Source organism: Gekko japonicus, unplaced genomic scaffold (assembly GCF_001447785.1).
Source record: "Gekko japonicus isolate JY-2015 unplaced genomic scaffold, Gekko_japonicus_V1.1 scaffold1082, whole genome shotgun sequence".
Lineage (NCBI taxonomy): Eukaryota > Metazoa > Chordata > Lepidosauria > Squamata > Gekkonidae > Gekko > Gekko japonicus.
This window is the reverse complement of record NW_015173155.1, coordinates 220,459-242,900: the sequence shown is the minus strand read 5'-3', so window position 1 is coordinate 242,900 and position 22,442 is coordinate 220,459. Positions and strand designations below refer to the sequence as shown.

Genomic DNA, 22,442 nt, shown 5'->3' with positions numbered 1-22,442 from the left:
GGGGTTCCCGGGGAGGAATGGGAATGGAGGCCTGTTGGGTGGGGGGGAAGGAGAATGCTCCAAGGCAGCCTCTGCAGGTGGCCCTGCTTTGCCTCCCTCCCAGATGTACGGCCGCATTTACCGCGTGGTGGAGCCGAAGCGCGCTCGCATGAACGCTGCCATGGCGCAGCTGGCGGAGAAGCAGGCGGCCCAGGCGGAGGCCCAGGAGAGGCTGCGCGAGGTCAGGCTGCCCCGGGGGGAGAGCCGGGCGTGTGGCTGGGCTGCTGGGGGGCCCTGGTGCCCACCACCCCTCCCAGCGTGGAGAGTCTGTGATCTCGCGGTTGTCGCATCCCCTACGAGTGCAGAGGCCCCTAGAGTTGTGCCCACGGGCACCGTGGCACCTACGGGCACCTTTGCTGGCACCAGGTGGGCGGGGCCAGGTGGGGTTTTTGCCCAGCACAGCTTCCAATTGGCTGGGCAGATATTTTAAAAACGTTGCTCTGGCAGCCTCCACTGCCACAGCACAAGGTTCTTCTTCACTGTGTGGCCGAAGGCCGGCGGTGGCAGCCATTTTGTGGCTGGCTCCGCCTCCTGTGGCAGCAGCCCCGTAGCCAGAAAACGTTCTGGGGGGGGCAAGACTGGGAGTGGGGAGCTTATTTATTTATTATCAAATTTGTACCCCGCCCTCCCCGCAAAGCAGGCTCAGGGTGGCTTCCATAGAGACATAAATACAGCTTAAAATCATACAATCATACAATTATATAAAACACCACAAATAAAACCAATATAAACACAAAGTGCTGGCGGCGATTAAAATTAACTTAGATGGTACATTATCAAAGGGATTTCCACTGCCCAGATGTTCTCCGATGTTTCTGCTTGCAAACAGCTGGATGTTAGACTCACGGACCAGGGCTCTACGGTAGCGGCGGCCCCTAATGGAATGCCTGGCGGAAGAGCTCCGTCTTGCAGGCCCTGCGGAACTGTGAAAGGTCCCGCAGGGCCCTGATCTCCTCCGGGAGCTCGTTCCACCAGGTAGGGGCCGCCACTGAAAAGGCCCCGGCCCTGGTAGCAGCTAGCCTGGCCTCCCTCGGGCCAGGGAGGGTCAACCGATTTTGAGACCCAGACTGTAGTGCTCTCTGGGGTATATATGGGGAGTACCAGCCTCAGAAACTAAAAAAACCCCAAAACCCACAAGGGAAGGAGAGTGACGCGGAAGTGGCAGTGCAGGAAGTTTGGGTTGCAGTGTCCGAACAAAGTTTGGAGTGAGGGGCACCCGGTCCGGGTGGCATTCTTGCTGGGATGGAAGTGGTTAAACGATCCTGACCCCTGCGGCTGGCGAGTGAGGCCAGGTGATCCTTCCCTGCCCTACTGCAGTCTCCGGACAAGAGGGCAACCTGTTCTGGTCTTGCCGCAGATACACCGGCGGAGGCCTCCCTCCCTCCCTCCCTCCCTCCCTCGTACCTGTGCCCGCTTCTAAGACCTCTCCCCTTTCTCCCTGCTCAGGTTGCCGAGAAACTGGAGATGCTCAAGAAGGAGTACGAGGAGAAGCTGGCCCAGAAAGAGGAGCTGCGCAAGAAGTCGGAGGAGATGGAGATCAAGTTGGACCGGGCGGCCAAACTGGTCTCCGGCCTGGCTGGGGAGAAAATCCGGTGGGAGGAAACAATGAAGGTGGGGCCCCGAATCCGGAGCTCTTTTATCTCCTCTCCCCCCAAAACAAAACAAAACAAAACACAAGGGCTAGAGTGCTTGACAAGGGGCAGGACTCAACCCCCTTAGGCGTCACTTGGAGGGCCGTTGCGTTTCAGCTGTCATTTTTTGTGACGCAAGGAAGGATGCCTGAAGGCTGGGACATTTGGTGGTGCAGGAAGGCAAAGGTGGAAGGCAGAGAGGTGGGGGCTCTTTCTGATGTCCCACGGAGTCCCCAAGGAAGTGGGACACAGCCTGAGGGGGAAGGTGGTGAGCACCGTTCCCTCTAAGCTGAGTTAGTGTGAGCCAGCTCACAGTTCTTTAGCCTCCAGCTCACACATTTTTGTTCTTGCTCAGGAAGGATGTGGCTCCAGAGCAAACTAACTCATGCAGTAGTAGCCAAGTGGCTCTCTCGCAACTTTCATGCCAGTAGCTCACAAAGTAGAATTTTTGCTCACAAAGGCTCCGCAGCTTAGAGGGAGCCTTGGTGGTGAGCAGGAGACAAGCCCATCTCCCGCCTCCCTCTAGGGCCTGGAGGAAGACCTGGGTTATCTCGTAGGGGACTGTTTGTTGGCGTCAGCTTTCCTGTCCTACATGGGGCCCTTCCTGTCCAACTACCGGGATGAGATCCTCTCGCACATCTGGGCCAAACAGGTAATTGTTGTCGGCAGGAAGCCTTGTTTCGGGGGCCCTTCTGGGGCACATGGCTTGCTTCAAAGTGTGCCCCTAGCATGGCAGTCGGCAGTGCCATTGGCCGTTGCCGTGCTGGTGGGAGGCCGGTGGGAGTCCCTTCCAAAGTCCCGTGCCTCTGCCTAAACCATCAGTCTCCATTCGGGACCTGGCGCCGTAGGACTGGGAGGGCAAGCAGAGCGGGGGGCAGGACTCAACCCCCTTAGGCGTCACTTGGAGGGCCGTTGCGTTTCAGCTGTCATTTTTTGTGACGCAAGGAAGGATGCCTGAAGGCTGGGACATTTGGTGGTGCAGGAAGGCAAAGGTGGAAGGCAGAGAGGTGGGGGCTCTTTCTGATGTCCCACGGAGTCCCCAAGGAAGTGGGACACAGCCTGAGGGGGAAGGTGGTGAGCACCGTTCCCTCTAAGCTGAGTTAGTGTGAGCCAGCTCACAGTTCTTTAGCCTCCAGCTCACACATTTTTGTTCTTGCTCAGGAAGGATGTGGCTCCAGAGCAAACTAACTCATGCAGTAGTAGCCAAGTGGCTCTCTCGCAACTTTCATGCCAGTAGCTCACAAAGTAGAATTTTTGCTCACAAAGGCTCCGCAGCTTAGAGGGAGCCTTGGTGGTGAGCAGGAGACAAGCCCATCTCCCGCCTCCCTCTAGGGCCTGGAGGAAGACCTGGGTTACCTCGTAGGGGACTGTTTGTTGGCGTCAGCTTTCCTGTCCTACATGGGGCCCTTCCTGTCCAACTACCGGGATGAGATCCTCTCGCACATCTGGGCCAAACAGGTAATTGTTGTCGGCAGGAAGCCTTGTTTCGGGGGCCCTTCTGGGGCACATGGCTTGCTTCAAAGTGTCCCCCTAGCGCATGGCAGTCGGCGGTGCTCACGGGGGGCCAGGCCATTGGCCGTTGCCATGCTGGCGGGAGCCGGTGGAAGTCCCTTCCAAAGTCCCGTGTCTCTGCCTGAACCATGAGTCTCCGTTCGGGACCTGGCACCGTAGGACTGGGAGGGCAAGCGGAGCAGGACCGGAGCGGGGCCCTCCTCCTGCCCCTGGCTGACCCGCCTGCTCCGCGCCTGCAGATCCGGGAGCTCCACGTGCCCTGCTCTCCGGGCTTCACGTGCGACGGCTTCCTCACCAACCCAACCATCGTTCGCAACTGGAACATCCAGGGGCTGCCCTCGGACAACTTTTCCACCGAGAACGGGATCATTGTCACGCGGGGCAACCGGTGAGCACCGGCCTCTCCCGGCCCTTGGGAGGCTAGCCTGCTTGTCCCTGGACCCAGCCTTCCGTCCCGGGCTGCTCCCCGTCTCCCTGTCCTGAGGGTCCCGGGAAGCCCACCTGTGAGGGGCTGAGACGATGGCACTGAAGCGTGGCTCCCGTCCCCAGGTGGCCTCTGATGATCGACCCGCAGTGCCAGGCCACCAAGTGGATCAAGAACATGGAAGCCAAGAACGTAAGGAGGACTCGGGGGGGTCTGCTCACGGGAGTCCTGAGGGGGTGGCATTCCTCTCTAGGGTGTCTGAGGGGGGGGGAAGTGTCCTGTACGGTGTGTCAGTCTCCACAGTCTTTCACGTCCCCTGCTCCCTAACCCTTTCGCTGGAGAGGCCGCCGGGGACTGAACCCAGGACTCTCTGCATGCCCAGCAGGTGCTCTAGCACTGAGCCACGGCCTCTCCCCATTTGCACCCTGGAACATGCAGTTAAGACGGACACATGTCTGAATCCATGCAGAATGCGCTCCTCTGCCCCCCCAAGGCACCACGGTGACTCCCCACCTTTCTCTCCCCGTCCTCACCCCGTCTCTGCCTCTTCCTTTCTCCCTAGCCCACCCTCCGCTGCAAATAGCCCGTCTTTCCTGCAGAGGGCGCCAGGGGAGCTAGGCAGCAGAGGGTTCCAGAGGCCCCCCTGGATCGCTGGTGCTGATGCAGGCCCCCCCTTCCCGCCCGCCCCGGTCTGTCTTCCAACAGGGCCTCAAGATCATCGACTTGCAGATGCCCGATTACTTGCGCATCCTGGAGAACGCCATCCAGTTTGGCTCCCCTGTCCTGCTGCAGAACGTGCAAGAGGAGCTCGACCCCACGCTGGCCCCCATCCTAAACAAGTCCGTCACCAAAGTGGGTGAGCTCGGGGGTGGCGGAGCGTGGCTGAGAAGGGAGAGGGTCTCCTGGAGTCCCTTCGGAACAGGCGTCTGTAGGGATGTGAAAGCCCAGAACGGAAAATTCAGGGGACAAAAACGTTCCTTCTTCCAACTAAAAAGTGGAAAATTTGGGGTACACAACCCCCCCCCACACTCTTTGAGAATGAGTGAAATTCTTTTAAAGACAAGGTGAGCGTGCCGTAGACACACACAGTTCTCGAATCCAAGAGGCATTTCTGCAACGGGAAGGATCCCAGCTCTTCACGAGGGGACCGGGGTTTCATCGCTTCTCAGCTGTTGCGTGCCTTCTCTTGTCCTTCTGACCTGACTTTCCCCTTGCGGGCTGACCTTTTCACCTCTCCCTTCAAACCTTGGTGACACACGGACCAGCAGGCTGCATCCGCTTGCAGTCCTCGCTCAAGTACTCGCCGCTGAAAACGAAGGCTTTGACAACTTGTTAAGTTCCACAAATATGTCAGACACTGGATTTCTATGTGGTAGTATACATGGGGCATTTATTTATGTGCTTACCAAATTTGCCTCCTGCCTGTCTGCCCTTACGAGGGCCCACCAAGGCCACCTAACAATATAAAATATACGTCGTTACAAAAATCACATTTTACAACCATCACAGTCCGCCCACCCGACACACACATAATTAAGAACAATGAAAGAACCATCAAAACACAAAACACGGAAACAGCAATTAAAACGTTGGTCAGGAAGGAGGAATCATTGAGAGAATGCCAAATGAAACAAACAAACAAAAAGTCCTCACCTGTTGGCGGAAACTGGCAGCAGAAGGAGACAGACGACTCTCCCCCGGGAGAGACTTCCAGAGTTTATTTTTTAAATGTTAAAGCTGTAAAATTAGTTTAGGTTTGATAGGGCAGTAGCTGCTGCGTAGATTTGGATCTCCCCTATTTCTGTCGTCCGCCCCCCCCCCCCCCCCCCGCGGCTTCAAAATCTCCAGAAATTTTATGTCTCTAGCTTGTGTGTCTTGGCCTAGTTATCTGGGAGGATGGAAGGCAGGCGCCCCATAGGAAGCTGGCCTCCCAGCTCGAAGGAAAGGGGTCCCAGGGCCTGGATGAAGGGGGTGAGGTGTCTGTTTTCTTTGGCCCCTGACTTGCTTTTTCTGTGGGGCAGGTGCGCGCCTGCTGATCAGGCTGGGTGATAAGGAGGTGGATTATCACCCAGAATTCCGCTTCTACCTCACCACCAAGCTCTCCAACCCGCACTACACCCCGGAGACCTCCTCCCAGACCACCATTGTCAACTTTGCTGTCAAGGAGCAGGTAAGGCGGGGGGCTCCCCGGCCTTTTTCTCAGCCTGAGGGCGCCTTCGGAATCCTGACACAGTGTAGTGGGCACGGGCTCAAAATGGCTGCCGCGGCTGACCTTCAGTCACGGTGGGGAGGTCCTTGTGCCCTGGCGGCAGCTGCGGCCAAAGCAGTGTTTTTAAAAATCCGCACAGCCAATCAAATTCCCAGTGGCCAGTCAGAAGCCTTTCTGGGCAAAAGCTCCACCAGGCCCCACCCACCTGAAAACACTTGGCCGATGTCAGGAAAGTGCCCTGGTGCCCAGGGGCATCACGTTGGGGAACCCTGAGGCAGGAGCTGAGCCCAGGCTCCCTGCCCCAGCCTGGCCCGTGGACCTTGGGGTGGGGCAGCCCGATTTCCCTGGGGAGGGAGCCAGGGAGAGGGCCTCCCTCAGACTGCCAAACCAGGTGTCGAGTACCTCGGGCTTCCTCAGGGCTTGGAGGCCCAGCTCTTGGGGATTGTGGTGAGGAAGGAGAGGCCTGAACTGGAGGAGCAGAAGGACTCCCTGGTGCTCAACATTGCTGCGGGCAAAAGGAAGCTGAAAGAACTGGAGGACGAGATCCTGAGGTAGGCCGCTGTCGCCCCAGGAGGGCCTCTCTGCCTCCCCGTCCCTTGCGGCTTGGCCTGGGCGGGTGGGGGGGAGTGGGGGAGCGCTGCCCTGCCTGTACTCTGCTCCCCAGGCCTGCTGCAGTTCAGACCCTCCTTGTGCCCTCCTTCCCCCCTCAGGCTGCTGAACGAAGCCACGGGGTCCCTCTTGGACGACGTGCAGCTGGTGAACACGCTGCAGACCTCAAAATTCACAGCCACCGAGGTCACGGAGCAGCTGGAGACCAGCGAGACGACAGAGATCAAGATCGACACTGCCCGGGAGGTAAAAGAGGGGTGGGATCTTGGGTGAGAAACTGCGCCGGGAGACTCTGAATTAATGGGGCAGAACAGGTGGGGAGAATGGTAGGTACTGGGGAGGAACAGGGAGCCTTTTGACTGTGCGGGAATCGCGCCCAGTCCCCTCCTGGTTTCTGGGCTTTTAAAAAGAAGCCACCTCCATTTTGGTCCCCTTCATCCCAACCAAGAGGGGCTAGAAACTTGCTCTGCTTGTTCATTATTTATTTTTGTTCATTTAAAACATTTATTAGTCACCTTCCCCTCTTTCCAGAGCTCAGGGCGGCTTACAGTATAATAAAAAAAAGATTACCTAAAAATACATAAAATTTAAGTTTAAAATCACAATTTAGGATTGCCTGAATCAAATGCAGCCCTAAATAAAACCATCTCCGGGTGCTTCCTAGACATCGAAAGAGAGGGGACCGGGCACACCGCCCTGGGGAGGTGGTTCCATAACTGTGGGGCTGCCAACGAAAAGGCCCTGTCTGGTGTACCCACCAAACAAGGTTGTCTGATTGATGGGACAGTCAGGAGGACCTCTCCCCTATGATCTTAATTCCTGGGCAGGAACGTAGAGGACAAGACGGTCCTTCAGACACCCCCGTCTCAAGCCATGTAGGGCTTCCTTGCCAGTCCATGCCGTGTGGGCGACCCGTGTTGCTGCTCCATCTGGCTCCCAGTTGACCTCTGGCTCATTTTTTTTTGCTAACTAACTCACCCACCGCTTGCACTCCTGCCAGGCCTACCGCCCCTGCGCTCAAAGGGCCTCCATCCTCTTCTTCGTCCTCAACGACATGGGGAAGATCGACCCCATGTACCAGTTCTCCCTGGACTCCTACATCGATCTGTTCAACCTCAGCATCCAGAAGAGCCACCGGAGCACCAAGCTGGATGAGCGGATCCGCTACCTCAACGAGTACCACACCTATGCGGTCTACAGGTAGCCGGCTCTGCCGAGAGGACAACCCAGCAGTCGGAGGGGGCTCCGGGGGGGGTCACCTTCTCCTTCCCGCTATGCTCGACAAGCCGTGCTAGGCCCCCCCCTTTCCTGAGCCTGCGGGCACCATTGGAATTTTCACACGGCATGGCGGGCACAGCCACAAATGAGCTGCACCAAAATGGCTGCTGGAGACAGCAGAGCCAGCCACAGAACAGCTACCGTAGCTGATCTTCAGTCATACAGCAAAGATCCTTGTGCTGAAGAAGAAAAAGAAGAAGAGGAGGAGGAGGAGGAGATTGGATTTATACCCTGCCCTTCACTACCCAAAGGAGTCTCAGAGTAGCTTACGGTCTCCTTTCTCTTCCCCTTCCCTCAACAGACACCCTGTGAGGTAGGCGGGGCTGAGAGAGCTCTCTTGAGACCAGCCCTTGAGAGAACAGCTCTGAGAGAACTTGTGACGGACCCAAGGTCACACCAGAGCTGCATGTGGAGGAGTGGGGAATCAAACCCGGTTCTCCCAGATCTTAACCACTACACCAAACAAGACCCCTTCCCACCTTATAATAACCTGGGGAGGGGGAGAAACTGAGGCAGAAGGAGAGAGACAGGCCCCAGGGCAAGTCCCTGGATGATGAAGAAGAAGAAGAGCTGGTTTATGCCCTGGTTTTCACTACCTGAAGGAGTCTCAGAGCGGCCTACAATCTCCTTCCCTTCCTCTCCCCACAACGGATACCCTGGGAGGTAGGTGGGACTGAAGGAGCTCTCTTGAGAACTGCTCTTGAGAGAACAGCTCTGACAGAACTTGTGACTGACCCAGGGTCACACCAGCAGCTGCATGCAGAGGCATGGGGAGTCAAACCTGGTTCTCCCACATTAGAGTCTGCGCTCCTAGTCACTGCACCAAACTGACCCTGCTAGCAGGAGGCTGAGGACGTGCAGCCCTCAGGCCGGGCGCGGGCCATTCCCCTCCCAAGCCGCCAGCCTCCGCCCCACCGGCTCTCTCCTTCTGCCCAGATATACCTGCCGGGGCCTCTTTGAACGCCACAAGCTGCTCTTCAGTTTCCAGATGTGTGCCAAGATCCTGGAGGTGTCTGGCAACCTCAAGATGGATGAATACAACTTCTTCTTGCGGGGGGGAGTGGTAAGTACCGAGTTGGGGGCTGCACTAGAAAGCCACTGGTGTGTGGGCCGTTCCAGAGGGGAACGTGCGGCCATTTTGCCCTTGCAGAGGGTCTAGGGCAAGGGGTCCCAAACCTTTCTGAGCCTGGGGGCACCTTTGGCGTTCTGACACAGCATGGCGGGCACCGCCACAAAGGGAACATTGACTGCAACTGCATGAATATCTATCCTATCCTAATTAAAACCATTCAGGATACGTTTAGTCTCCAGTATTTAGAGGAGTGCATGTTTTCACCTTTTTCTCTATATCCCCACTCAGCCTGAAGTTTGTACAGAGGATGGGTACCCTTTTTATTTTTGTTTACTACACTTGCATTTTGAATGCTCGGGGCCTGGTCTCTCTAAACATACCACGCCTATTCAGTCCCACCTTCTAAAGAGCAATAAAAAGGAGAGGTGGCTGGTGAGCTCTCCGTCCCCAGGTTGCAAAATGGCAGATGTGTGATAGGATAGGATAGATATTCATGCATCTTGCAGTGCTTAAATGTCATTCACTGCCTTGGTTCTCAGAGCTGGGACTTCTCCCGACTGTCACTTGACACATGGTCAAGATGGAGTCTCTTCGTAAAGGCTTGGTTTGTCTTGGCTTGCACCTCCTGGGCCAAAGGCCAAAAGATACGAGAGCTTCTTCTGCGTGTCCTAAGAATTTCTAATCTCCCCTTTGAGAGGCCCCAGCCCGATACAGTCCTGATGTTCCTGTCCCCCAAAAGAAGCAAATATGATCTAGCCTTCGGGCTGTCTTAGTCTTTGGCCCTTCAGGTGTGACATTCCAGCATGTGTTAGATGCTAAAGCTTTTGTCTTACTCCTGGCCAGAGCCATTTGCACCTATAAGCACTGACATGTTCTATGTTTGGGGCTTGATGTCTCATTCCCCAGCACTTTTCCTTTTTGCCAGCCATGGGGGCACTTCTCAACATTGGCCATTAAAGCTTTACTGAGAGGTTCTCTTGGAGATTAAACGCTGACCTTTGCTTGCTTCCTGTACTCTAATGATGTCATGGAATGCCAGCGGACATTCTAGCACTTCAGGATGAAAGTGTCGGTAACAGAATGTTGACAAGTAGCGCAGGTTTTGTCGGAAATCAGAGATCAGGGTGGGGGGAAAAACCTCACAGCGGGGTCTTGCGCAGGAGAAACTGTGTCGCGTGGACAGGTTTGGAGGCTGAGTGCCTGCCAGTCTTGGAAGGAAGGGAAAGCAAAGGGGAAGGGCATGGCGGCAAGGATAAATCTCACATCTGGATTTAAACTAACCGATGCGATCTTGCAGAGCTTCTGGAAATGTGCAAGCTCGGGCTTTGATGAGTCTCCAACGGGAAGCTTTTCCACCATTGGAACGAACCCTGGCCCTCCCGCCTGGCTTTCTCGTTGCCCTGCCCTGCTGCAGCTCTTGGAAACTTCGGCCCAAACAGCACCACGTTCCGCTCCCTGAGCTCCCTTTGAAATCTTCCTCTCTCCTTCCCCCTCTCCAGGGCAGTCAAGGGCAGCAAGGGGTTTGCTCTCCCAGGGGCCCTCCACCGAGAGAGCTGGGCAGCTCTCCCAGTTTGCCCGGCTTTGTCATCTGAGCTGCTCTTGAAGCGGGGCCAAGCCCTGTCCATGACAACCGGACAGAGAATTGCAGGAAAGCAGGACGCCACCCCCCCTCTCTCCTCGAGGGACAGGGCAGGGTAGCCTGGCAGGGAGGCCAGTAAGGAGAGGAGCAGTCTCTTGCCCACGCTTGGACAAGGCTGTTCACTGCCAGGGCCACCACCGGGGTTGGCACAGGAGGCAGCGGGCCCTCTCTGAGCTCCTGGTCCCCCCATTCCCGTGGCTCCTGGATTTTATTCCCGGGGCTCCACATTGCACATGTGCCATTCTTCTTCCCGGAAGGACAGTTTTCACCTGGGGAAGAAGCACCCCCTTCCTTGGAGCAGGAATGGGTGACTTCTGGTTGGCACCCTCCGTGCCCAGGACAGGACCGGGCGGGGGGGTACATCCCAGATGTCTGGGTGCACTTGTCTGCCTTGCAGCGAGAGCGCTGGAGCCTGGCTTTTGGAGGAAACCACAGCTTGTCAGAATTGGGGTCTCCTCCTGGTAGGTGGCTCCTGCCAACCTAGCAGTTCGAAAGCAAGAAATTGCAGGTGGGAAGGTCACAGCGTTTGGCGGGAAGGTCACAGCGTTCCGTGTGCCTTGGCGTTCAGTCATGCCGGCCATATGACCACGGAAACGTCTTCGGACAGTGCTGGCTCTTTGGCTTGGAAGCGGAGATGAGCACCGCCCCCTAGAGTCGGATTCAACTGGCTTTAGAGCAAGGGGAACCTTTACCTTTTACCTGCTAGGTGGGCATCCCCTGCTTGGTGTCTCTGGCACAGAGAGGTTCTCAGCTTTGCCCAGAGGCTTCCATAGGCTAGAGCAGGGTCTTCAGCATGGTGTCCGTGGGTGCCGTGGGGGGTCTGCCGGCACCTTTCCTGCTGCCTGCCAAGTGCCTTCCAAGCATGGGTGGGGCTTTTGCCCAGTAGGGGTCCTGATTGGCTATGCAGACTGAAAAGCATCCTGTTCAACAGAACGTCTGCCTGGAATGTCGAAGAGGCACTGTTAGAGTTGCCTGTCACCTCGCTCCCTGACATTTTGTGGTTGGCTCTGCCTCCCGCGGGAGCCATTTTGTAAATTGCCCTACGGCCCTGTGTCAGAATTCCAGTCGGGCCTGGAGGCGCTAAAAGGCCGGAGGCCCCTGGGTGAGAGGGTGACGCAGCCCCCCCACTCGTCCCTCCTTGCAGGTGCTGGACAGGGAAGGGCAGATGGACAATCCGTGCACCAGCTGGCTGGCCGACGTCTACTGGGACAACATCACCGAGCTGGACAAGCTCACCAACTTCCACGGCATCATGAACTCTTTCGAGCAGTATCCCCGTGACTGGAACCTTTGGTACACCAACTCCAAGCCCGAGAAGGCCATGTTACCAGGTGGGGCACGGCACCGGCTGGGCTGGCTGGCTGGCTGGACGAGATCGGCCCGGGCAGCTGGCTGTCGCGTTCCCTCTCGCTGAGCCTGGGCTGGGGACGGGAGGCAGAGGCCGTTGGATTGGCAGTTCACTCCTGCCCGAGGAAGGGGCCAGGTTACCAGACCCACGCGTGATGGGAAAGGATGCCTGGGCTGGCCTCCAGCCTTTTGCCTTTTGCGGCACCTCCCAGCTGACCCCCTCCTGTTACTCAGCAAGTGAGCAGCCCAGAGGGCTTGGGGATCTCAGTCCAGGAGATGAGGACTTTAGGCAGGGTCTGTGGCTCGGTGGAAGAGCATCTGCTCGGCGTGCCTGGGTCCAGTCCCCTGCAGCAGCCTCCCCTGCAGCAGCCTCCCCCGTGAACAGTGACCAGGCAGGAGGTGACGTGGAAGTCCCCTGCCTGGGACCCTGGAGAGGGGGCTGCCACTCTGACTAGGCCAGACGGACCCTAGTGGACCCAGGGACTGTGCCAGTTGAAGGCGGCTTCAGGTGTGTTCACGGTCACTTCCGCTGGGGCCTGCAGGCCTGATTAACGGACACCCAGCCCACAGATTGGGGGGCGGGGGGGATCCTCCTCCCAGGGCAGCCTCTCACCTTGCCCGGTTGCTCCCCGCAGGGGAGTGGGAGAACTCCTGCAACCAGATGCAGCGGATGCTCATCGTCCGGTCCTTGAGGCCGGACCGCGTGGCCTTCTGCGTCACGGCGTTCATCATCTCGAACCTGGGCTCCCAGTTCATTGAGCCGCCGGTGCTGAACATGAAGTTGGTGAGTGCCTGGTGCTGCCGGCCCCAGGAGGGGGCCGTGCCTTGGTGTCGGGAGTCTCCAGGATGCAGCCCCCAAGAGGCCCGGCCCGCCTGCCCCCTCTGCCAGGGTCTGGCCCGTGGTCCCCTCTTCCCTTTCCTGCTGCAGGCGACACTCTCTGCAGCACGGCTGTGCTTGGCCCTGGTGCTGGAGGCCTTTTGAGGAGGCCCACCGAGACGTCAGCTGGAGGGGGCCGGTGGACCCCGGATCCCCAGACTTGGTCCTGACTGGCCCTGGGCAGAGGAAGCAGGCCTGCTGGAGCGGAGGCACTTGGGTTTCCGTCTCACCCCCGCCTCTGTCCCTCTCAGGTGGTGGATGACTCCACGACAAAGACCCCGCTGATCTTTGTGCTGTCACCTGGCGTGGACCCCACCTCCTCCCTGCTGCAGCTGGCGGAGCATTCGGGCATGGCCCAGCGCTTCCACGCCCTCTCCCTGGGGCAGGGCCAGGCTCCAATCGCCACCCGCATGATCAAGGACGGCGTCCATCAAGGTGAGGGCCAAAGGGCGAGGGAGGACCGGGCGCCTTCCCCCAGCCTCACCCGCCCCTCTCCTCTCCTCACCTTGCCATGCTGGGAGGCAGCGTGGCTCAGGGGAAGAGCCTCTGCTTGGCGTGCAGAAGGCCCCAGGTTCCACCCCTGGCCTCTCCAGTGAGGACCAGGCAGTGGGTGATGTGAAAGGTCTCGGCCTGAGACACTGGAGAGTGGCCGCCAGTCTCTGCCTGGTGTCCATGGGTCCAGTCCCCAGCAGCAGCCTCCCCCGTTAAGAGTGACCAGGCAGGAGGTGATGTGGAAGTTCCCTGCCTGGGACCCTGGAGAGGGGGGCTGCCAGTCTGACTAGGGCAGACGGACCTTGGTGGACCCAGGGACTGTGCCAGTTGAAGGCAGCTTGGCGTGCTCAGGGGTGGAGCCCCCCCCATTCACCAGCAGGTCCCCCCCCCACGGCCTCCTCCTCCAGCTCTCCCCCTCCTGGGCCCGCTCCCTCCCCTCCCGCTGGCCCCCTCTGCCCCTAACTCCCTCCCTCCGTGTGCTTCCCGGCAGGCAACTGGGTGTTCCTGGCCAACTGCCACCTCTCGCTCTCCTGGATGCCCCAGCTGGACAAGCTGGTGGAACAGCTGCAGGTGGAGGAGCCGCACCAGTCCTTCCGCCTGTGGCTCAGCTCCAGCCCCCACCCCGACTTCCCCATCTCCATCCTGCAGGCCGGCATCAAGATGACCACGGAGCCTCCCTCGGTGAGAGAGAAGCTCCCTCCCCCCCCGGGGGGGGGGAATGGAGGCAGGCAGAGACGCCCTCTCCCAGCCCTGCTCCTGGGGCTGCCTCTTCCGCCTCTTCCGCCCCTCGAGGCGCCCAGGCGGCTGCTTCGCCTCTGGACCCCAGGGCCTGGGAGAGAAGCTGCAGCGGGGACCCTCGCAGTCTGCTGGCACGCAGGCCACGCCCCTTCAGAAGGACTCGGGGGCATGGCTGCAGTGTCAGAATAGGATCCGGCAGACCTGGGCTCGAATCCCCGTCTTGGGCCCGTCACACACTCTCTTGGACTCACCTACCCCATAGGGCTGTTGTGAGAATAAAAACGGAGGAGAGGAGGACCACGTAAGCCGCTTTGGGTCCTCATTAGGGAGAAAGGTGGGATTTAAATGAAGCGAATAAGTCGATCCATTGCGGCCAGCAACGACTTAGCCACCACCAATGCCACTTAGTGACCACCAATGGCTCCACCCTCTTGACCCGAGCGGGACAGGCCCGTGTTGCTGGCAACTCTCGCTAGGCCAGGCCTGGGCACACACACACACACCCCGTGCCTCCCGCTGGGCCTGAGGTCAGCGCCAACCTCTCCCCCACCCTTCTCTCTGCGTCGACAGGGCCTGAAGGCCAACATGAAGCGCCTCTACCAACTCATCACGGAGCCCCAGTTCACCCGCTGCACGAAGCCCTCCAAGTACAAGAAGCTGCTCTTTGCCCTGTGCTTCTTCCACAGCATCCTCCTGGAACGCAAAAAGTTCCTCCAGCTGGGCTGGAACATCATCTACGGTTTCAACGACTCAGACTTTGAGGTGGCTGAGGGGGAAGGCGGAGGGCTGGGCGTGGGGGGCTGGGGAGGCCAGCCAGGGAGGCACTCCGGTTCCGGGCTGTCGAGGCTATTGTACGGCCATGTCCCAGAGCCCCACAACTGTGGGGCAGACCCATTCCTTTTTGTGTCCTGCGGCTGTCGTCCTGCTCCCAGAGGGGAGGGGGCCGATGTCGGACAGATTGGTCAGAGAGACACTCAGGGCAGTGGTGATCCTTGTAGGGCCCCCTGTGCCGCCAGCCATGGGCAGTGTTGCCTCTAAGCAGAGTTAGTGTGAGCTAGCTCATAGTTCTTAGCTTCTCGCTCAGACATTTTTGTCTCCGCTCAGGAAGGAGGGCTCCAGAGCAAACACATTTCTGCAGCAGCCAAATTGCTCGCTCGCAGCTTTAATGCCAGTAGCTCACAGAGTAGAATTTTTGCTCACAGGACTCCACAGCTTAGGGGGAGCATTGGTCATGGGGCACAACCACAGTCACAGCGCCCTGGCTCTCTACCGTGTCACAGCCCAGAGCGCAAGGTCCAGCCGTGCCAGGCCGAGACGTCCCGAGTCCTGCCCCTTGCAGTGCCCAAAGGCCCGGCCCTTTCGCTTCTCCGTCCCCGCTTACAGCTGGCTGTTCTGGCCCCGTCTCCAGGTGTCCGAGAACCTCCTGAGCCTGTACCTGGACGAGTACGAAGAGACGCCCTGGGACGCCCTCAAGTACCTGATCGCCGGCGTCAATTACGGGGGCCACGTGACGGACGACTGGGACCGGCGCCTCCTCACCACTTACATCAACGACTACTTCTGTGAGCAGGCTGTGGCCGCCCCCGCCTACAGGTAGGAGGGGGGGGGGTGCGAGGCGCATTGCTAGAGAGAGCGGGGGGTGGGTGGGAATCTTCTGGCTGTGGAGGATGACCTCGGCTCAGAGGATGGTTCTTACGTTGGGGTCGGCTGGTTCGGTCCCCTGCGTGGCTCAGGTCTGGAACACGGTGTGTGTGTGTGGGTGTGGGTGTGGGTGTGTTTCCCCCTGTGCTTTGCCTTGCTCTGCGTGATCCACGGCTCCTCTTTCTCTCTTCCTCCTTGGGGAGCTGCCCTCCTTACAGGGTTGTTTTCCCTGTCTAAGGGGGGGAAAGTCATACCCTCTGGCCACGGAAGAGCATAAGCCACTTCTCTGACTCTCTGTCGAGCACATGGAGGCCTGGTTTCCCTCCTTCCTGAGAAAACCTTCCTTTTGCCAGTCTGGTGTCGTGGTTAAGTGTGCGGACTCTAATCTGGGAGACCCGGGTTTGAGTCCCCACTCCTCCACTTGCACCTGCTGATGTGACCTTGGATCAGTCACAAGCTCTGGCACAGCTGTCCTTGAAAAAGAGCCGTTTCTGTCAGAGCTCTCTCAGCCCCGCCCACCTCACAGGGTGTCTGTTGTGGGGAGGGGAAGGGGAAGGAGTTTGTCAGCCGCTCTGAGACTCCCTTGGGTAGTGAAGGGCAGGGTATAAATCCAATCTCTTCTTTTTCTTCTTGTTCATTGCCCCCTCCCCTCCCCCTCCCTCAGGGGGGAAGCCCTCCAGGGTTCTGCTTGCACTGAGCCAGGGATCCCCAACCTTCTTGAGCCTGCAGGCTCCTCTGGGATCCTGACACAGCATGATGAGTGCAGCCACAAAATGGCTGCCACAGGAGGTGGAGCTAGCTGCAAAATGGCTGCCGCGGCTCACCTTCAGTCGCACAGTGGTGGCAGCAGCTGCCAAGGCAACATTTTTTTAAAAAAAATCTGCACAGCCAATCAAATCTCCAGTTATCAAAAGTGTCCTGAAGGAACCACAAAATGCTTTCCAGAAGTGGTTTTCCCTTTTCTTCTTAAGTCCTGCATCGCTTCTCGAAAGTGCGGGTTTCATTAGAAGCAATGCCGAAAAGAGGCCAACCGAGACCAGCTCTGGTGTTTCAAACGTGGCTGTGGGGGCTGGCATATGTGGGGCAAACATCCTGGCGGGGGTGGGTCCCCAGGGAAGGGGGATCCACGATGCGGGACCGTCTGCAGGCCCTGAGCGCCCCTGTCCCCTCCTCAGGCTCTCGGTGCTGGACATTTACTACATCCCCAAGGATGGCAACCTGGGATCCTACAAGGACTACATCAGCCTGCTGCCCGGCATGGACCCCCCGGAAGCCTTTGGCCAGCACCCCAACGCCGACGTGGCCTCCCAGATCACCGAAGCCCGGACGCTCTTTGAAACCCTCCTCTCCCTGCAGCCCCAGACCATGCCTCGGGGGATGGCTGGGCAGAGCCGGGAGGACAAGGTACGCAGCAGGGGGGGCCAGGGCCAAAGGGCGGGAGGAGGCCCAGGCCGAGAGGGAAAGGGAGCTGGGGTTCTGGCGGGCGGCTTGATGAAGATCTGCATGCGGCGGCCCTGAAGAAAATGGGAGACTGTTGGGAAAGTAAAAGGGACCATATCGTAATGTCCCTGTAAACTGTGTGCCGTTGTGGTCACTACATCTGGAAAAGGACATTGCACATCTGGGAAAAGTACAGAAGAGCACTTGGAGCACCTTTCTTGTGAGGAAAGGCTGAAGAGTCTTGTCGTCTTGGTTTGTAAAAGAGACGACTAAAGGGGGACATGATAAAGGTTGATAAAATCATGCACGGGGGTGGGGAGGTTGTATGGAGATACTTTTCCCTCCCCCTTCCGTAATACTAGCACTCAGTGCTAGAACTTCGCCCCGTGAAATTGATGAGCAATAGATTCAGGATGGACAAAAAATAAGTACCCCTTGACTTGACAAGTGACTAACTTTTGGAATTCACTGCGAGCATCGAGGGCTTTAAAGGGGAGTTAGGTAGCTTCCCAGGGAGGTCCAGGGTGACTAAAGGGAGCCTCCCCAGCCAGAGGCAGTCAGCCTCTGAATCCCAGAGCCAGGGGGCAACATCGGGGAAAGGCCTCAGCCTCTCTGCCCTGTGGCTGGCCCTCCAGAGGAACCGGCAGGCCACTGTGTGAGACGGGATGCTGGACTAGATGGACCCTCCCTAGTCTGACCCAGCAGGGCTCTTCTGGTGTCCTTATCAGGGGAAGGCCTCTGCCTCTCTGCCCTGTTGCTGACCCTCCAGAGGAACTGGCTGGCCACTGTGTGAGACGGGATGCTGGACTAGAGGGACCTTCCCTGGTCTGACCCAGCAGGGCTCTTCTGGTGTCCTTATCAGGGGAAGGCCTCGGCCTCTCTGCCCTGTTGCTGGCCCTCCAGAGGAACTGGCTGGCCCCTGTGTGAGACGGGATGCTGGACTAGAGGGACCCTCCCTGGTCTGACCCAGCAGGGCTCTTCTGGTGTCCTTATCAGGGGAAGGCCTCGGCCTCCCTGCCCTGTTGCTGGCCCTCCGGAGGGACTGGCTGGCCCCTGTGTGAGACGGGATGCTGGACTAGAGGGACCCTCCCTGGTCTGACCCAGCAGGGCTCTTCTGGTGTCCTTATCAGGGGAAGGCCTCGGCCTCTCTGCCCTGTGGCTGGCCCTTCAGAGGAACCGGCTGGCCCCTGTGTGAGACGGGAGGCTGGACGAGAGGGACCCTCCCTAGTCTGACCCAGCAGGGCTCTTCTGAGGTTCCTGAGGTCTGGTGCTCTGGAGCCCTCCTGATGTCTTGAGCAGCAAGAAGGAGCCTTGGGCACACACCTGGGCTACTGACTGACACGCCTGGGCTTTCCCCACACATCCGACTGCCGCATCAGTCACTTGGGAGTTCCACGCATATCGTGCACACCCGTTTCCCTTTGCAAGATGGAACGTGGGTGATTCCTAAAGAGAGACTTCTGATGGGAAGCCTTGAATTTGTCCCATCTTTTGGTGCGTTGATTCTGGGGATCACTCAGACAGGTTATGTGCTTGTGGGTCTGGGACAACTGAAACGTCATTCCGTTTTCTTGGATCATGTGCTGATGGCCCCTTTGAAAGATCCGAGGGCTCAGCCGGTGATCCAAGGTTTCCCTTGTTTCCATGCCTCTTCTGCTTGGTGAGACTGATCCGGGTATTACTTTGGCGGTGGCGAAATTCCTAGGAGCGGGGGCTTCAGTGCGAGGGTGGAAACAGAGGGTGGTGTTTGTTAAAGAAAGACTGTTAAAGAAAGAAAGATGGAGAATTTGTCCCGTGTATGGGGGGGATGCTTTCTGGCCACGGCCGTGGGCTTCGTACTTGCCTGGTGTCGTGCTGTTCTCGGCAGCAGCTTCATACCTTACCAGGCTGGTGCCAGGATGCCCAGGGCCTTCCATGGTCCCCAAAGCAGGTGGTTGAGGGTCCGGGTTCTGCAGGAGTCGTGTGAGCTGGTCATCTGGGGCCAAGAGCAGTGGAAGCCCCTGAGAGCCAGGAAGCTCCTTCAAGTTGGCTGCCCCCCTCCCCGCAAGCTGGCTACCTGCAGCCCCCCCCCCGAGACCTTGCCTTCACCTTGCCTCCCCTCACCCCAGGTGCTGGAGCTCTCGGCTGATGTGCGCAGCAAGATCCCAGAGGAGATCGATTACGAGGGCACCCGCAAGATGCTCTCCACGGATCCCTCCCCCCTCAATGTGGTCCTGCTCCAGGAGATCCAGCGCTACAACTCCTTGCTGCAAGTCATCAAGTGAGCGTCCTGGGGGTGGGGTGGGGGGCTGCCCAGCTCTCATGTGCAATTGCGGGCCCCTTCGCTCCCAGCCCCGATTCAAGTGCACTGGCCCCTCTGCGTGGCTCCCTTTCAGGCTGGGGTCAAAGCCTCAGCTGAAGCGACCCACAGTGGGGTTTTTCTCCAGGGTAATAAGCACCCTGTGGTGTGGGCGATCTGGGATTGGATCTCCCAACTGTTCTTTTATGGTTTAGTGCATTTCCTGGGGGGGGGGGGAAGAGAGGAGTGTAGGAATAGCTTAAACCAGGGTCCCCCCCTGCAAGGTAGGGCCCTGGGGCTCCATAGAGGAGGAGGAGGAGGAGATTAAAACCCAGTTGTCCCAGATTAGAGTCCGTGCACTTAACCACGACACCAAACTGGCCCACCAACGGGCTGGGCAGATTTTTAAAAACGTTGCTTTGGCAGCAGCTGCTGCCACAGCAAGAGGGTCGTCACTGGGTGACTGGAGGCCAGTTCCGGCCATTTTGCGGCTGGCCCCTCCGTCCAGGAAGCTGTGTGGGCAGTGGCTCCTCAGAGGTCAGAGTCGCTCTGCATACGCTCAGCAGCTGGCCCTGGCGCAGGGAAAAGTAAGGGAGGGTCTTGCGCCAGCCGGGCCTCCGCGTGGCGCAGACAGAGTTTTCCCCACTTCTCCCCTTGGCAGTTCCTCCCTGGTGGAGCTGGAGAAGGGCATTCAGGGCCTGGTGGTCATGTCGACGGACCTGGAGGAGATCTTCAACTGCATCTTCGATGCCCGCGTGCCCCCCATGTGGGAGAGGGTAAGGGTTGCGCCGCTCGGAACGTGGGCGGCCTTCCCCACCTGGCGGGAGGCCCAAGGGGAGCACGGGGGCGGGGCGTCTGAAGCCTCAGCGCAAGAGCCTGTCAGCCCTTCCTCCACTAGAGCCATTTGGGAGAAACGCCCCCGTCCCCCCCTTTTTTCTTCCTGTACAAAATTCTCTTGACTTCACGAGGGAAATCCCCTTCGGGAGAAGCTGTTGCGAAGTTCCACGTCGGACCAGTCAGTTTCTCCTTTCTTCTCGGGCTGCCTCCCCTCCCTTTCTCTAGGGCCGTCAGCTCTGGGTTGGGGAGTTCCTGGAGATTTGGGGGCTGGGGTTTGGGGAGGGGAGGGATCTTGGCAGACCGCCCTCTACGGCAGCCATTTTTCCCCCAGGGAAAGTGATCTCTGTAGCCGGGAGATCAGTGGGGATTGTGGGAGATCTCCGGGCCCCACCTGGAGGTTGGTCACCCTACAAAGTTCCTGTGGTGGGTGGGGAGAAATATGTGATTCTGTATAATGGGGGGGGGGAAATATATAATTCAGAAATCTTTGCTGGGATATGAGGCACCTCTCAGAGGGGAAAGAGCTATTTCAAACATGTCTTTCTGAGGGTAAAGTGGCACTGCTAGGCCCCGGGTCTTCCCTCAGAAAGGTCAAACCGAAACGAAACGATGGGGAAATCTGTGAATGGAGAACCGTGGGGAGGCCCAAAACCAGACTGGAAACGGTGGCCTGGGAAGGAGGGGGTTGTGGTGCTTCTCTCCCCCCAGCATGGTCACAATACCACAGCCCGCTGGGAAACATCCAGGTTGCAAGTGGGCCCCTGCCCTCTTTCCTCTGCAGGGCAGGTGGAAGTCCCGGGGAGGGCGGCCCCTGGGCTGGTGAAAATGGACCCGAGGGAAGCGTTCACTGTGGCCTTTCTCGGAATGGGGTTCCACCACATCCCCTGTGGACAGCGTCTGAAGGGGCGAGGAGTCCCGCTTGGGCCCTCCCACTGCCTCCTCATGCTTGGCCCCCATCAGGGCGCCAGCAGCAGGCACCAGAGGTTAACAATGTGATTAATGGGCCAGAGTGCGTAAGGAAGGCTCCTTCTGACTAAGCAAGTGGGCCCCCCCCCCCCCCCCGCCTCTGGCTTCCTCGGGAGCCAGCCGGTCACCCCACGCGCCTTTCTCTTTTGGCAGGCATACCAGTCGCAGAAGCTGTTGGGCGCCTGGACCCGAGACCTGGGCCAGCGGGTGGAGCAGTTTGCCCGCTGGGCCAAGACGGCGCACCCTCCCGTGCTCTTCTGGCTCTCGGGCTTCACCTTCCCCACGGGGTTCCTGACGGCCGTCCTGCAGGCCGCCGCGCGGATGAACAACGTAAGACATGCCGCGAGAATGCGGACGTCTCCTCCTCCAGGCTCAGTTGCCCGGTGTTCTCGAATCGACTGCTGGAGTGGGACGGGGCAGCCTGGGCCCTGGGGTCCTGGGCTCGAGTGCCCCCTTTGCAGAACATCCGAGAGAGTCCACAGAGTGGGCAGTGAGTGTGCGTGGGGGGGGGGAACAAGACCCGGACGCCTGGGTCCTTTGGCAGTGGGACTCTCTTTGGCTGCCCCTGAAGGGACGCAGATGCTCTCTGGGAGGGAAAGGGGGTCTGGTGCTTAGAGCAAAGGGAGCTTGGGGGGCAGGAGAGTGGAATGATCATGGGGAGGGGGGTCTGGCAGAGGAGGATCCTGGCCCTGTTGGTGTCTGGTGCTCCTTTACACAGCGAGTTTAAAATGTGTGATTCGCTGCAGGAGGACGTAGTGACGGCCGATGGCTCTGAACGGGGATGAGGCAGATTCATGGAGGCCTGGTCTCTCAGTGGCTAGTAGCCGTGGTGACTGAAGAGAACCTCCATGTCCAGAGGCAGTCAGCCTCTGAGTCCCAGTGCCAGGAGGCCACATCAGGGGAAGGCCTCGGCCTCTCTGCCCTGTTGCTGGCCCTCCAGAGGAACTGGCTGGCCCCTGTGTGAGACGGGAGGCTGGACTGGATGGACCCTCCCTGGTCTGATCCAGCAGGGCTCTTCTGAGGTTCTTATCAGGGGAAGGTCTCGGCCTCCGTGCCCTGTTGCTGGCCCTCCAGAGGAACTGGGTGGCCCCGGTGTGAGACAGGAGGCTGGACTAGATGGACCCTCCCTGGTCTGTTCCAGCAGGGCTCTTCTGATGTTCTTATCAGGGGAAGATTTCAGACTCTCTGCCCTGTTGCTGGCCTTCCAGAGGGACTGGCTGGCCCCTGTGTGAGACAGGAGGCTGGACTGGATGGACGCTCACTGGTCTGATCCAGCAGGGCTCTTCTGATGTTCTTATCAGGGGAAGATTTCAGACTCTCTGCCCTGTTGTTGGCTCTCCAGAGGAACTGGCTGGCCACGGTGTGAGACAGGAGGCTGGACTAGATGGACCCTCCCTGGTCTGACCCAGCAGG

At 58.7% G+C, this 22,442-nt stretch overlaps 1 protein-coding gene across 1 annotated transcript in view; it reads left to right on the top strand.

Annotated features, from left to right (window-relative positions):
* Window positions 1–22,442, top strand: part of DNAH2 (dynein, axonemal, heavy chain 2) — a 151,604-nt gene that overhangs the window by 125,711 nt on the left and 3,451 nt on the right. Inside the window, 21 exon segments of the mRNA XM_015422403.1 lie at window positions 104–220; window positions 1,486–1,650; window positions 2,197–2,322; window positions 3,422–3,570; window positions 3,732–3,798; window positions 4,312–4,462; window positions 5,628–5,776; window positions 6,233–6,366; window positions 6,526–6,670; window positions 7,425–7,624; window positions 8,639–8,765; window positions 11,558–11,744; window positions 12,396–12,544; window positions 12,889–13,072; window positions 13,620–13,810; window positions 14,438–14,629; window positions 15,276–15,460; window positions 16,684–16,912; window positions 19,057–19,208; window positions 19,888–20,002; window positions 21,183–21,519. Of these exon segments, the coding sequence (XP_015277889.1) occupies window positions 104–220; window positions 1,486–1,650; window positions 2,197–2,322; window positions 3,422–3,570; window positions 3,732–3,798; window positions 4,312–4,462; window positions 5,628–5,776; window positions 6,233–6,366; window positions 6,526–6,670; window positions 7,425–7,624; window positions 8,639–8,765; window positions 11,558–11,744; window positions 12,396–12,544; window positions 12,889–13,072; window positions 13,620–13,810; window positions 14,438–14,629; window positions 15,276–15,460; window positions 16,684–16,912; window positions 19,057–19,208; window positions 19,888–20,002; window positions 21,183–21,519 (3,451 nt within the window).